The sequence below is a fragment of the Rhyacophila brunnea genome, unplaced genomic scaffold (assembly GCF_057557595.1).
Source record: "Rhyacophila brunnea isolate RB1 unplaced genomic scaffold, BYU_Rbru_1.0 scaffold_20, whole genome shotgun sequence".
Taxonomy (NCBI): Eukaryota; Metazoa; Arthropoda; class Insecta; order Trichoptera; family Rhyacophilidae; genus Rhyacophila; species Rhyacophila brunnea.
The window spans coordinates 28,379,200-28,392,247 of record NW_028232860.1 but is presented as its reverse complement, the minus strand read 5'-3'; the positions used below and the strand labels follow the sequence as shown (position 1 = coordinate 28,392,247).

General features: G+C 34.9%; 1 protein-coding gene across 2 annotated transcripts in view; it reads right to left on the bottom strand.

Moving 5' to 3' along the window:
* The window catches only part of Gcn2 (eukaryotic translation initiation factor 2 alpha kinase Gcn2), a 51,743-nt gene that overhangs the window by 16,522 nt on the left and 22,173 nt on the right, over positions 1-13,048 (bottom strand). For both annotated transcript variants that reach the window (XM_085948656.1, XM_085948657.1), the window contains exons 14-23: positions 12,750-12,982; positions 11,307-11,356; positions 9,567-9,799; positions 7,548-7,719; positions 5,871-5,975; positions 4,398-4,543; positions 4,140-4,288; positions 2,542-2,729; positions 1,992-2,222; positions 108-265 (exon numbers count right to left, since the gene is read on the bottom strand). In XM_085948656.1, the coding sequence (XP_085804782.1) occupies positions 108-265; positions 1,992-2,222; positions 2,542-2,729; positions 4,140-4,288; positions 4,398-4,543; positions 5,871-5,975; positions 7,548-7,719; positions 9,567-9,799; positions 11,307-11,356; positions 12,750-12,982 (1,665 nt within the window). The remainder of the gene's footprint in view (positions 1-107; positions 266-1,991; positions 2,223-2,541; positions 2,730-4,139; positions 4,289-4,397; positions 4,544-5,870; positions 5,976-7,547; positions 7,720-9,566; positions 9,800-11,306; positions 11,357-12,749; positions 12,983-13,048) is intronic.

Below are 13,048 nucleotides of genomic sequence, written 5' to 3'. Positions count from 1 at the left end.
TTCTAATGGGTATATATCTGAGGTGTTTCCAAGTTATGTATGTTCATTATATTATTGTATTTGACGAAATACAAAGTCAGAAAGAGCTGTGACCATCGAGAGCCTACCTTAAATTAGCTAGCATTCCATCGTATCTTCCACCGGCCGCAATGACATCAAGAGCTCCTTTTCTGCGCTTCTTTTTCAATTCACAAACAAATTGGCACATCATTCCCGAGAACTGGTGGACATTGTACACCATGCACGGGGAAATTAATATCGGGTACTGGAACAAGGAATAATTTACACACAATTGAAGAGTGACATTCCAAACCGGCCTAAGTCTAAAAATCTGATTTTGAGATAATCATATTGTTGTGATTTACAATTTACCTCTTTATTTTTTTGGTACTGTTTGGCAATTTCATAGAAAATTCAAAGACTCGAAAACATAATATATAAATAACATTAAAAAGTATAGTAAAATTTCAAAAAAATTCATTCAAAAACTGACTTTTTTTTCAAAATGGCCCTAAGTCTGTACTAAGTACAGTTTGGGACACAATAAAGTAAAGCTGAGTGTCTTTTGTGTATACAATTATGATTTTGTAATAGAATGTGGTCATGGACAGGTCTGTTAGAATGATTAATGAATAAAAATAATATAAAATTTCTTTCACTTTATTCCATTTTTTGATAAAAAGGTAAACATTGTAACTTATACAGCATAATAATATATTATATAATAATACTACACTGTAGGATCATTTTCAATAAAAACATAGTTTACTGATGTGCACATGAACTTATAAAACACAAATTCTCTAATATTTCGTCTGACATTTCTAATCTGACGTGTTACAATATTATATTATGGCCGCTTGGAGCGTAAATGTAGCAAAAAGAGTTCAACTGCGCATGCGCATATATCCTTAGGCGAGTTTGGAAAGAGTCAACCGTTACCTTAGTGCTGTTTTGAGAAAAAAAAGGCACATTTCGACATCAAAATTAAGAGACTTTTTAGACTAAGGATTTTTTGTAAAATATAAGTTTTAGTGAGAATATAGATCTCAGCACACTTTATCGAATTCCATCAAAACATGAAAATTTGTAATTTTGGACTAAGGCCGGTTTGGAATGTCACTCTTCAATTATTAATGCGTGGTTTCATCCAATTACATGCCAGAAAAATTCTAATAAATTGTTGACATCAACCGAGACAATGGGTTGAGTTAAATGGTTTGGGATAAATAAACATTTTTTGTAAAAAAATCCATTAGTATAACATCTGTACAGAAATATGTAAGTAAATGAAACTTTTCCATTCAGGGCATGGGTCTAATGGATTAAGGGAATGACTAAAAACCATTAATAGACCATACTGGAGACTATAGTGCCCAAACCCTTAAGTATTCGACCAATATTTTACATTCTTATTTAACACTACGTACAACAGGCCATGAACCCCAATGACAGTAGTGTAGTTAATAATATAAGTGAAACAATCACAAACACCCAGGCTTTGAGAAAATCACATAAATATATTGTGACCTCACCGGGATCGAACCCGGAACCTCCGGGTGAAAGGCCAGCGCCTTACACACCGGTGCATAACACAAAAGAAACTAAAAGAGAAGGGGGCAAACGAGAGTGCACAATGTAATAGAGGTCACCAAGTTATCGAAACACCAATGGACTGTACATATCACTCTACGAGTGGAGAAATGCTGGACAAATGCAATCATAGAGTGTGTAGTACCCAAGAGACACTAAACAACCACAGAGTCACCCTCAAACCCCGTAAACCGACAAATTCATCCATTTTGACAAGTAGCCCAGAGTGGAGGAGCTAGGGGCTGCATTTATCTGGCAGTGGATCAACCCTAACTAAGAATGTCTAGAGATTTCTAATCATGTAGCAAAAGTGTTGATTAATTTTTGTACTGTATGAACACTACATTTATTATGCAATATTGAAAAATTTCAATGGATTAAAAAACAACGTGGTTTACCTTGACTCCTAACGCTTCCGCATTGGAAACAATCAATTCGAGATCTCTCAGTCCCTCCTTAGCGAGGGCGCTAATCTCGCCCTTCCTCTTGATGATCGCTTTGAGGATATGGCCCAGCTTGTCGACGGGACACTCGGTCTCCATCAGGCTGAACAGAGTCACCATTGCTTGGTCGGAGAGGCACAGCGATATCAAGTGAGTCTGCACTTGAAACTTTGACAGCTTCCCATCCTGAAAGAATACATAAAATCTGAATACGTATATACATACAACCATTACATAATACAGATTTAATCAATGTCAGACCAATATAGACCAGAAAGGAAACTGAATACGACATATTACAATTTCAGTAACTTGATGGCCTACCGAAAGTCGTGCGAACGCTAAAAGTAAATGACTGAAGAAGGAGAGAAGAGAACCGGGCAATATGAAGCGTCTATAGTCCACTCCAGACTTCAGCGCAAGAGAAGGAGTCTGGGATATATTATTTTAAAAATAGTTTTGACAATTTACAATAAGTGGATTAATGTGTTAGGATATTACTTACTCTAGATTCTGAAAGAATTGTGTAGATATCGTTGTATTTTTCAGGCTTGATTCCGCAGCTCAACAAAACTGCCTTCAATAGACTTGTGTGATTCAGCCGAATCATCAAGTTTCTTGACTTCATTGCGGGGAATGCATTGGTGATTTCGCAAACAATGGACAGGAGTTCAGCTTCGGCAAATAAACTGCCTGAAATCGACGTTCAAAGATTCATTGTCACTTATTTCTTTTACTCGTAATAAAAATCATTTTTTTAATCAACCTAGAATTGGATGAGACGTGACTTGAGATTTGTATAGATCAAATAATATTTTTGAGAAACAGATTATTAATTTGATTGCTGATTATAATTGGCTTTAAAGGGACAAGTGTGTACAAGATTTTTTGTGGCTTCCTTCAAAGTAGCATCTATGAAAATTATTATTGAACTACATTTTTAAATGACAACGATAATATTTTACATCTCGCTTGTATTTGCTAACATGATAGAAAATCTGGTACAAGTCTGTTTGCTGGAAGCCAGGCGGAAACAGTGGCAATTTTCATAGTTCATAATAAAGTTTATGAATTCAAGAATGATAACCAAACCTAACCTAACACTAACAAATAATCTTGTGGGTATATCGGCTAATTTCAACATTTGTTTGCCGCTGGCTTCCACTAAGCAAACAGACAAGAACTGAAATTCTTTATAGTCTCCCTGTCATATTGCATTTTCGATAAAAAAAAAATAATCGATATTGAACACGCATATTTTTTTTGTAAATAATTATATTATTGAACATACATGATCTTGAAAAACACTTTCTGAGAGAATATGTTATCACCAATAGAAAAAATCTTTTTTTGAAAAAAGTAAGCCACCCCACAGGCAGGGAATCGAATCCTGCATCTCCCGGGTTTACGCCCCATCCGCGCATTACCTCTATGCTACGCAGTGACATTCTAATTGCGACAAATTTTAGCTTTTGGTCACTTTTAATACCCACTCATTAGCGCGCTTCCAAATCAAGCTACTTTGGCAATCGATTTTTGTTTCTTAAATCAAAGTAGATACCTATTACTTCGATTACACCCGGGAGATGCAGGGTTTGATTCCCTACCGGGGTGACTTATTTTTTCAAAAAAAGATTTTTTCTATTAGTTATAATATATTCTCTCAGAAAGTGTTTTTCAAGATTATGTATGTTCAATAATTAGAATGATACATTCTTAAATCTTGTGAATTATTCGTTGAATAAAAGAAATAGTTAATTATAAATTATATTATTAAAAATCAACTTTTAAATATCAGATAATAATATATTTAATAAAATGCACAGATTTTTAAAACATGTCAAAATAAATTTAATTGTGATAAAGTTAATTCAATATAAAATTCTAAATCAGCAATTCAACAGACCATATTATATTCGTCAATTTATTATCCATTTATATTTTTATGACCCTGACATTCAGAAAAAAAGATGGCTGACAAGTCACAGCTGATGATGAACAGCCATAACAATAGAAAAATATTATGTATTATTCTGCTTTTTATTGTACCTACTGATTACTTGATAGGATACATACTAGATTACATAATAAATATGATATTACCTGGAGTGGGTGTAACGATGTCGAAGGAGCATTCATAGAGTTCTCTCGGATGGAAACCAAATATCTTCTTTTCCCTGTACACTCTTTCAACAGAGTATCTTTTCAGCATGTTGATACTGTTCCAGACTATGTATCTAGCAAATGGCGCTCTAAAACCAACATACGATATTAGTGAATGAATTGGGGGAGACTACATTTATGCAATGTAAATACATAAATATTTTGATGGACTCAGCATTATTGAATGGATGCAAGTACCTAAGGTCATAAGGTATGTGTACTACTCCACCGCTGTGCGTCATAAGCCTGACGCTGGATTCTACAGGCTCATAAAGATGACAATGCGGTAGAAGAAGGGGTGGAGCCAGTTCTACTCCGCCATGAAGTTTGAATATCTTCACAATCTGCAAAGTAATTATGTATCAACAGTTTATTCATCTTTCATATTAGATTAGTTTAAAAATTAAAAATCAAAGCATTATATCGTCTCTGTTCTGGCAGAACACACTAACTGGAGAATACTAGTTTTGAGTAATTTGATTTTGAACTTGTTAAAATGTTTGAAATGGTGAGTTTGTTAAGTGTGAGTTTATTAAATAATCGTAAAAAGGATGGATAAATTAAAATAAATTCTGTATATTATGAGCTGCCATTTGTGCATCACCAGATTTAGGTCACACATGATTATGCATCTGGCCCTAACTTTGTTAAATCCATATTGGATGCTCACTACAAAACAAAATAATTCGCACATCCGTTGCAATAACGTCATAAGTGCAAAACATGCTTTTTTTCAGGAGAAGCATATAAAGATTGTAAACTTGATAGAGTCACATGGTTTCATGATTTAACATATGAGACCTTTGACAAAAACTATAAGAACTACACTTATAACATTGACGCACCAGGTGCGGAGACCTATTAGGGATGTTTTTTGACATTAACAGTTTCGCTGCCTATTATATAATATAGAATTGACGGCACTGCCCTTGAACTTGAACTGTATTTGTTATAAATAAGTTATGTTATAACAAGTCGTAAATTATAAAATTTTTCACAGTACTTAAGACATTGAAAACATTCAAGTGGTTTTGTGAATGAAGGCCCTTGTAAAATGCTCGAAAATATTATTATGTTATGCAATTTATTTTATGGATTTTTTATGGCCTGAGATAACGAAATTTATCGGGTCCCTAATTGATTTTATGAGACTTGGTGTTCACCATGTTATGAAAAGTATGTGCTTGACTAAAAAACTTTTTATCTTTATAAAATCATACTGAAAAATATTCTAAATATCCTAATGCTGCCACTGCCGAACATGCGATAAGTGATAATGATGAGTGGTATGTAGGTAGGACCTTATAAAACACAGTGCCGAAAAATGTCTATAAAAAACAAATTAAAAACCAACTAGCGAAAAATATCGGTAACGTATTCATCTACGATGTCAGCTAAGAAATAAATCACTCAATGGTAGTGCCAGTGAAATAATGACAATTTCGTGATTACTATACAGGCGGCTCCGATCGGATACGGCGGCACCGAATATGAGTGGTGACGCGGCTCCGATCGGAGCCGGAGGCAGCGATGCTGTTAATTTAATTTTTTTAGCACTAGTGACGTTGTTGCACCGGACGTGGAAATGTGATTTTAAAAAATACATCAGTTCTTATTGTACAATATTATATAAAGTTAAATTGTAGAAACAATATAATTATAATAACATACAGTTTCTTTTACAAGAGTCATCAGTAGAAGAGGCCTTTTGTGAAACATTCCGCTGTTTTTCAGCTGATTCAAGTCATAGGTTATGGCTTCTGCAGGTCTGAATTCCTAAAATTAAAAAACCATATTTTTATAAAAGGCAACACTGCAACATTATATTCGTTTTGGTTTTATTCCAAAAATTTAAGCTGAAAATAAAAAACTAATTGAAATAATTCATTTATTTACTCGCGAAATGCGGCTGGTTGCCAATAACAAAAATATATAAGCACTGCGACAGAAGGCCCATGTCAATTCACAATAAGTCTAAAATCATTATGTTTCAGGAGAGCTGAAAGAAGATTGAGTTCTCCGAACTACTTTATGTCTTAATGTCCATTTTTCTGTGTAAAATTACTAATTCGACTATGCCAATTCAACTCGTCCCTTGTCTCTATTATTTATACGCCATGTATTATGATTAATTCGGCATGCTTTACTCGTTCTTCAATTTATATGACTTATTACAACCATTAATGGTAAAAAGTGTTATTATTATGTGGCTGTCAATGATCCGTGTGACCCAGTTCTCAAATTAATATCATCTATTTAATTGTCATTGGTTCACAGGCCGTCAGCAGTTTTGTATAACGCTGACTTGGTGAGAAAGGCAAAAATAATTTGTTTATTACATAATACAGTCGAACTCGGTTGTTACGATCACGGAAATAGTGAGATCTCGGATGTAATGAGGAAACATTCGTTGACATTTAAGTTTATGATTTTCTCCATACATTTATTCTCTTTTATAACGAGCTACAACTCGGGTATACCGAGCAAAAATATTCGACCCTAAGTAATAAAATCCGACTGGGCAGTAGAATAGACCGATGCCGCCGGGATCGGATTACGTTTATGACACTAGTTAAGTGTCTAAGTACCAAATTGGTGTTTTCACCGACAACATTGAAAAAGTATCCACGCATATGATTGAAATTGCATATAAAAAATTCTAGCTTTGGGAAGTCAGTAGGTACCTCCCAGCGGCGGCGGCTCAAACAACTTCTTTTGTAGTTTATGATGCTTGTTTCGGGGATTTTTATGATGGTTTTCAGATTTTTTATGTTCTATGCTTATAATGATATAACGAGTAATGCTTATAACGAGCAAATTCAGTCGGTCCCATCTTCTTCGTAATAACCAAGTTCGACTGTATGTTCTTTTGCATACAAAATTCACAGTTAAATTACTTCTTGCAAGTAAGCACCTTTTTACCCCAGTAACATTATATTAAAATGTTTTTCTCACCAAACGCTTGGGATACTTGTGTTTTTTATTTTAACCATGTTGGGTTAAATAAAAAGCCTAGAACAATCGATGCAAATGTCTCACTTTGTAAACTCACTCCACATCGAGAACTACCACTCTATATTACCTCGTTATTATCTTTTACTATTGTATCACTGTACTTCTGTCAAACTCGCAATCTACATCATCCTCAGTTCTTCACTTCTCCATCGGTTAGCAATATACTCTGCTTAGGAGTTAAAATGGTAAAATACTTTTCTCTTATATTATTTCAATTTGCAAAGTCGAAACCTGTAGATTTAAAAATCTATTTGAGTTACTTAATTGAAATCGATGAAACAGAAATCTAGCTTCAATATTCAATTGAAGAGTAATCAAGGAGTGGATATTTACCTGTTGTAAACAGGCTGTGACAAGATACCGATATGCTTTGGAGTGGGTATCGAGGAGTGCGTGTCTCAACACCTCTCGAAGCTCGTACTCTTCCAGAGCTCCCGGCAACTGGTCCCACTGAAGAAGCTCGGCGCATGTCGGCCGGCTGCTCACATCGTAATTTAATAACCATCTGGAAGAAATGGAAACTTAAAATTAATACTCATGTGAATAAAATATGTACCTATGTATCTATATTACAAAATCACAATAAATACTTAAATAGGAATTAACATTCAGGACAGAATTTAAAAAATACAGAACATAATTATATATATATATATTAATAACTGAGTATTGTGATATTAGACACACGGTCCCCACATCCTGACACGGGCCCCCAGGCCAGGATTTTTATCACGCCCCGCTACCTATCGCTAAGGTCAAAGGCAATCTGACACTCTAGAGTGGCGTTTTCCAAATGGTGTTGGTGGTGGTGATTTTTTTACACATCAAACTATGGAATTGTCGAGTATGAACACACATCAACCAAAAATTGCATCGCACAACTGTATATTTTACAAGGTAATAACCTCGATGTAAAATAGTGACTTTTTTTACCAACATGCCGGGCCCCCCTGAGCTTGGGCCCCTAGGCTAGAGCCCTGTCAGCCCCCCTCTTGTGAGGGCCATGATTAGACAGCTTGACATTTATTTGATGTCTTGTCAAAAATGTAAGATAGAAACTAGCGCCTCTGGTGGGAAGCGGTCAAAGTCAAAAACTTCCGCTGCTTTTAGATGAAGTTGTATATATCGAAGCCATACTGAAGCAAATGTAGAATTTCTCATACAAAACTGAAGTGTTTTTCTTTTATAGCATAGCTTATTTCAAAAAATTTCCTCCACAAATAGAACCTAGAACCCTGCATGAGAAGCCAGTGCCTTATGCATTGGACTATGCAGATCGCCCTCAAGACACTCGCAAACCCTGTGCTCACCTACGTGTTGGCAACTTGTACTAACTATTCAAAATGAATACATATTATATATAATAAAAATAATAAATCTTCACAGAATTGAAGATACAATGATGACCTCTATGTTATGTATAAAGATTACAGGACAGTGTTCAATCAATCAAAATTGGTAGACTTCGCAGGCAATGAGTGCCACTAGAGCAGTGGTGCACAAGCTTTTTGAAAGAAGGATCAATTTATCCATTTTCTAATTTTTCACAGGCCACAAAGGGTAAAAGTGTTGAAAAATAATGATAGATAATACTAGATGAGATATACATTTTATGTTTTATTTTTAATTTAATAGTTACATAATTTTATCAGCAGCATCAATCACTCTCCACTCCGCATTACGTGCATATTTGCACGATGGAACTTAGTACATAGTGAGATTTCTGACACTGCATACTGGCAGCAAGCATTTTGATGTTGGATTCAATGTTTGTGGTTGCTATCCTCAGTACAGCACTGAGGTTATTATCATTGTTCAAGCAGTTTCTGTGTTGAAACTTGTTTAGTTTTAATAAGGAAAACGCTTGCTCGCAAATGTAGGTGCTTCCAAAAAGACTTGCACAAAGCGCAGCCTTATTACGTAGGGTGGAAAACTGCTCTTCAGGAAGATATTTGTAAAAATTCTGCAGATTGCCTTCCTGATATTTCAATCTCAATTGATCGTTGTTCTACAAATCGATCAGCTCTACTTGCAATGATGAATCAGCCTCGTTGATAGATACTGAGAAGGGGTTGGCAAATGTCTTAAGCAAGTATCGGTTACGATTAAAATAGCATTAAGTTTTCTAAAAGTGACGATTCAGATTATATACCGTTGCTACTGCATAATTTGTTCACATATCGAACACAGATTTTTATCATATTCAATGAAAAATTTGGTGATGAAGTACTTATTTTGGGTCGCAACAAATGCCATTTCAGGCCGCGTTTGTGCACCACTGCACAAGAGTGTGTATGCAATATGATGATGAAAGGGCTATTATGGATGGGATTATTATGCAGATTGCCTTACTTGATAAGATGAATCTGTTTTGAGTTCTCGGGCGTCATAAACTCCTCCGGCATGATGATTTCTTTCGTCCTCAGATTTCCCAGAGTCTTGACTCGCTCCATGCCCGTATTGAGCGGGATGTAAGACATCTCAAAGAGTATTATACCGAGAGAGTAGATGTCCACCTTCTGGTTGTAGATGGCTTTGTTGCCGGTTAGCGTAAGCTCTGGCGCCACATACAACGCCGTCCCAACCTGAGAAATTGATCAATTCAAACAAAAGAAAATAAAATAAACTTAATAGAATTAACAAAATTAATGACCTTGTATTGGCCTTACGAACTGCAGAGTATAGAAATAAATAGGAGATAATCTTCAAGGGTTTGGAAGTGGATGATGAGGTGGAGATAAAGGTCGTTGTTGCATGGATGTATGTAGGAGAGTTTATTGATCGATAGAGGTATACAATAAATACAACAATAAGGATGAAAACGTGAGATTATAATCGTGGGTAATGATGTACTGGTGAGATCGATGCGATCAAAAAATTGATTATATTAATAAACTGAGAGACTTGATTCGAGTAGAATGACATTGACTATGTCGAGTGAAAGACTCATGACAATAGTAGTGCGTCTCGTGACAAACTCAGAGAGTTGAGTGAGGATTCATGCATTGTCCTTCCGTTTTGTACAAATACAGTAAATATATTACAAGAGATATTGTCGCAATTAACAAATCAAAACAGACACTACTGATCTAGTTATGATTGAGGAAATGCTGACTAATATTATCGCTCAATTGTTATGTTTTGACAATAAAACATACATATTAAAGCTTGTCACTGATTTAATGCTGAGTGGTATGATCGCTATAAGGGTAATGGAGCCGTTCCGGTCAGTGGAGGTCGAAATCCCTAATAGTGAGGACAAGTATTTTCAAAAAGAAAATGGGTTCAAAAAACAGTCATTGTCAATTATATTTCGAAACGTATGTATCATGGGGACCCTCTGCATTTTAAACAGGGGTGGAAATTGGGCATTGTTTGTGCTTGCTGGACTTGCTGTCATTTAGAAATATTATCATTTACGACTGGACTAAAAAATTATTACATATGCCATGCATATAAACACCACCTTCAACGACGCTCGACGTGTAAACAGGATTTAACAGATAAAAATATGTGCATATGGGTGATTGAAACTTAAATAAATAAAACCACTACCTACCTACAATAAAATCAAATAATACGAATTTCTAAAATGACTGACATATACAAAAAATCTGTGAAACATTATTTGTATTTATTTTAGAGTGAATTGATATTTCGACTGTATGTTCAACATTTATATGGCAAAGTTGCAAATGTCCAAAGAGTCTAGTGTGTTTTTGTGTTTGACTGCGACAGGATGTCGCAGTAGCGGAAGATCTTGGTAGAGTGTTAACAATAATTCTGTAATAAGATGGCAAAACATATGTCCATTTTTTTTGACAAATTGGGTTATATATACCTACCTTCAGATTCGTCTCAGTGAGATCTACAAGATATCAAAATATGGTATGTATACGTCTTAGAGGTTGGGAGAAATAACTTGTGTCAATATGTTATATGTTGAATAACTTTCGAAGTTTAAAATTGCTCTCCAACAATTTAGAAAAACGGACATATCGTGTTTTGTCATATTACTACACAATTATTGTATTCATAACTGTCTTTTATAATTTTTACTAATAACGATAATATAATTTTAGTATTACTTACATGTCCCGTCAAGGAGCCATCTCCTATGTCTTGAGAATATGAATCGAATTCTGAAAACAACAATCATACTATGTATTGTAAATATCGGGACCCCAATTTTTGAAACTAGCAGTCTCTAAGCAATACAAGCACCTTGCTTCGATTTTGTATGAGAAATTTTATTTCTGCTTCGATTTATACAACTCCATCTAAAAGCAGCGGAGGTTTATCACTGCTACGCTTCCCAGTTCGAGGCGCTAGTTTGTGCTGGCGATTGTTCATTTTAATTTTCAGACAGATTGAAAACAGATAGAATGTCAAACCGTTTAAGGCTATACTTCAGCTGAGGCATGGTCAAAAAAGATCGTGACTACGTGACGCGCAGATTGTGCAAACGACGCGTGCAGAACAAAACATAATTTGTCATAAAAATTCAACACGCGTCCATTTAATGTTATGTTTATTGTTATATTAGTAATAATACTAATTTCTTCATTGACATGTTTTCTTTTTCGAGTAAATGCGTAACATTTTTTAGTCATCTTTACACGATTTAAGAATATATTGCTCTGACGCCATCACAAAACAAATTGACGTGCTCACAGCTCGACTATCGCTCTCCGATTGGCAACGAGTCCGAAATTTTGTCCCACCTATTGTTCAAAATTATTTGTCGTTTCACTAAAGTATGCTCTTAATGTCATACCACTCCCTTATTAATTGTTTCTCAAATATTATAGTTGGAAGTGTTATTTTGTTATATAGGTACTTATATATTTGATTAATATTAGGTTTGTAAAATACATTGTTTGTTCTAGCTAATTTCTTTAAGGATAAATTTGCTACGGTACTTTAAGAATAAATTGTTTAAATAATGCTACTATAAGGATTATTGATAAAATATGATAATGCCATTAGCATATTTTATGTTATTTTCTTGTTTACATGTCGCACCGTGAGTGTAAAACCAAGGCATCTGCAAAAGACATATTTTGGATATATTAGGGTTTGAAGTCTTCGTTTTGTTAGGAGAAATAGAATTTATAAAAAAAAACTATAATATTTGGTTTCTATCTACATTATATTGCATGTTCTTTCAGTTACTTCACTTTTACATTATCAAGTTCACGACTTTTGCAGTTGTTTTGCATTTAATCTCGAAATTGAAAAATTTGCAGATGCCATGGTTTTACACTCACGGTGCGATGTTAACTTAAGCTGTCATGATGTCCATAAACTAAAATATAATGCAAAATCTTACACGATCATAAATGTACGCCTAATATATATGTGGCATTATCGGACACCATTCGAATCACCATGCTTACTTTTCAAACAACTTTTTATCTTTAATGACACTGCTTGTTTCAAAAATTAGGCTTCAAATATCTATACAAATAAATTAGTTATATATCCCTTTTCCTTGAGATCACAGATTAAAGCATTATTTGGATCATATGGTACCTTGAGGACTCCGTATATCCATAACTGATTGCGTGGCTCTCGGTAGAATATTAGTGGCTAGGCCAAAGTCGCCGATCTTCACGTGGTCATTGGAGTCGAGGAAAATATTGACAGGCTTCAAGTCACGGTGGATCATGCCCTGCTGATGGATGTGGGAAAGGCCTTCAACAATTTCCCGGAACAGCCGCCACATTCTCTCCGAGTCCAAGTTTAGTTCATTGTCAATGGCATTTCTGTTGGCAAAGATGTCAATTAAAGATTACAGTAGATTTTGTACCTGAAGTATCGTATTATCTTTA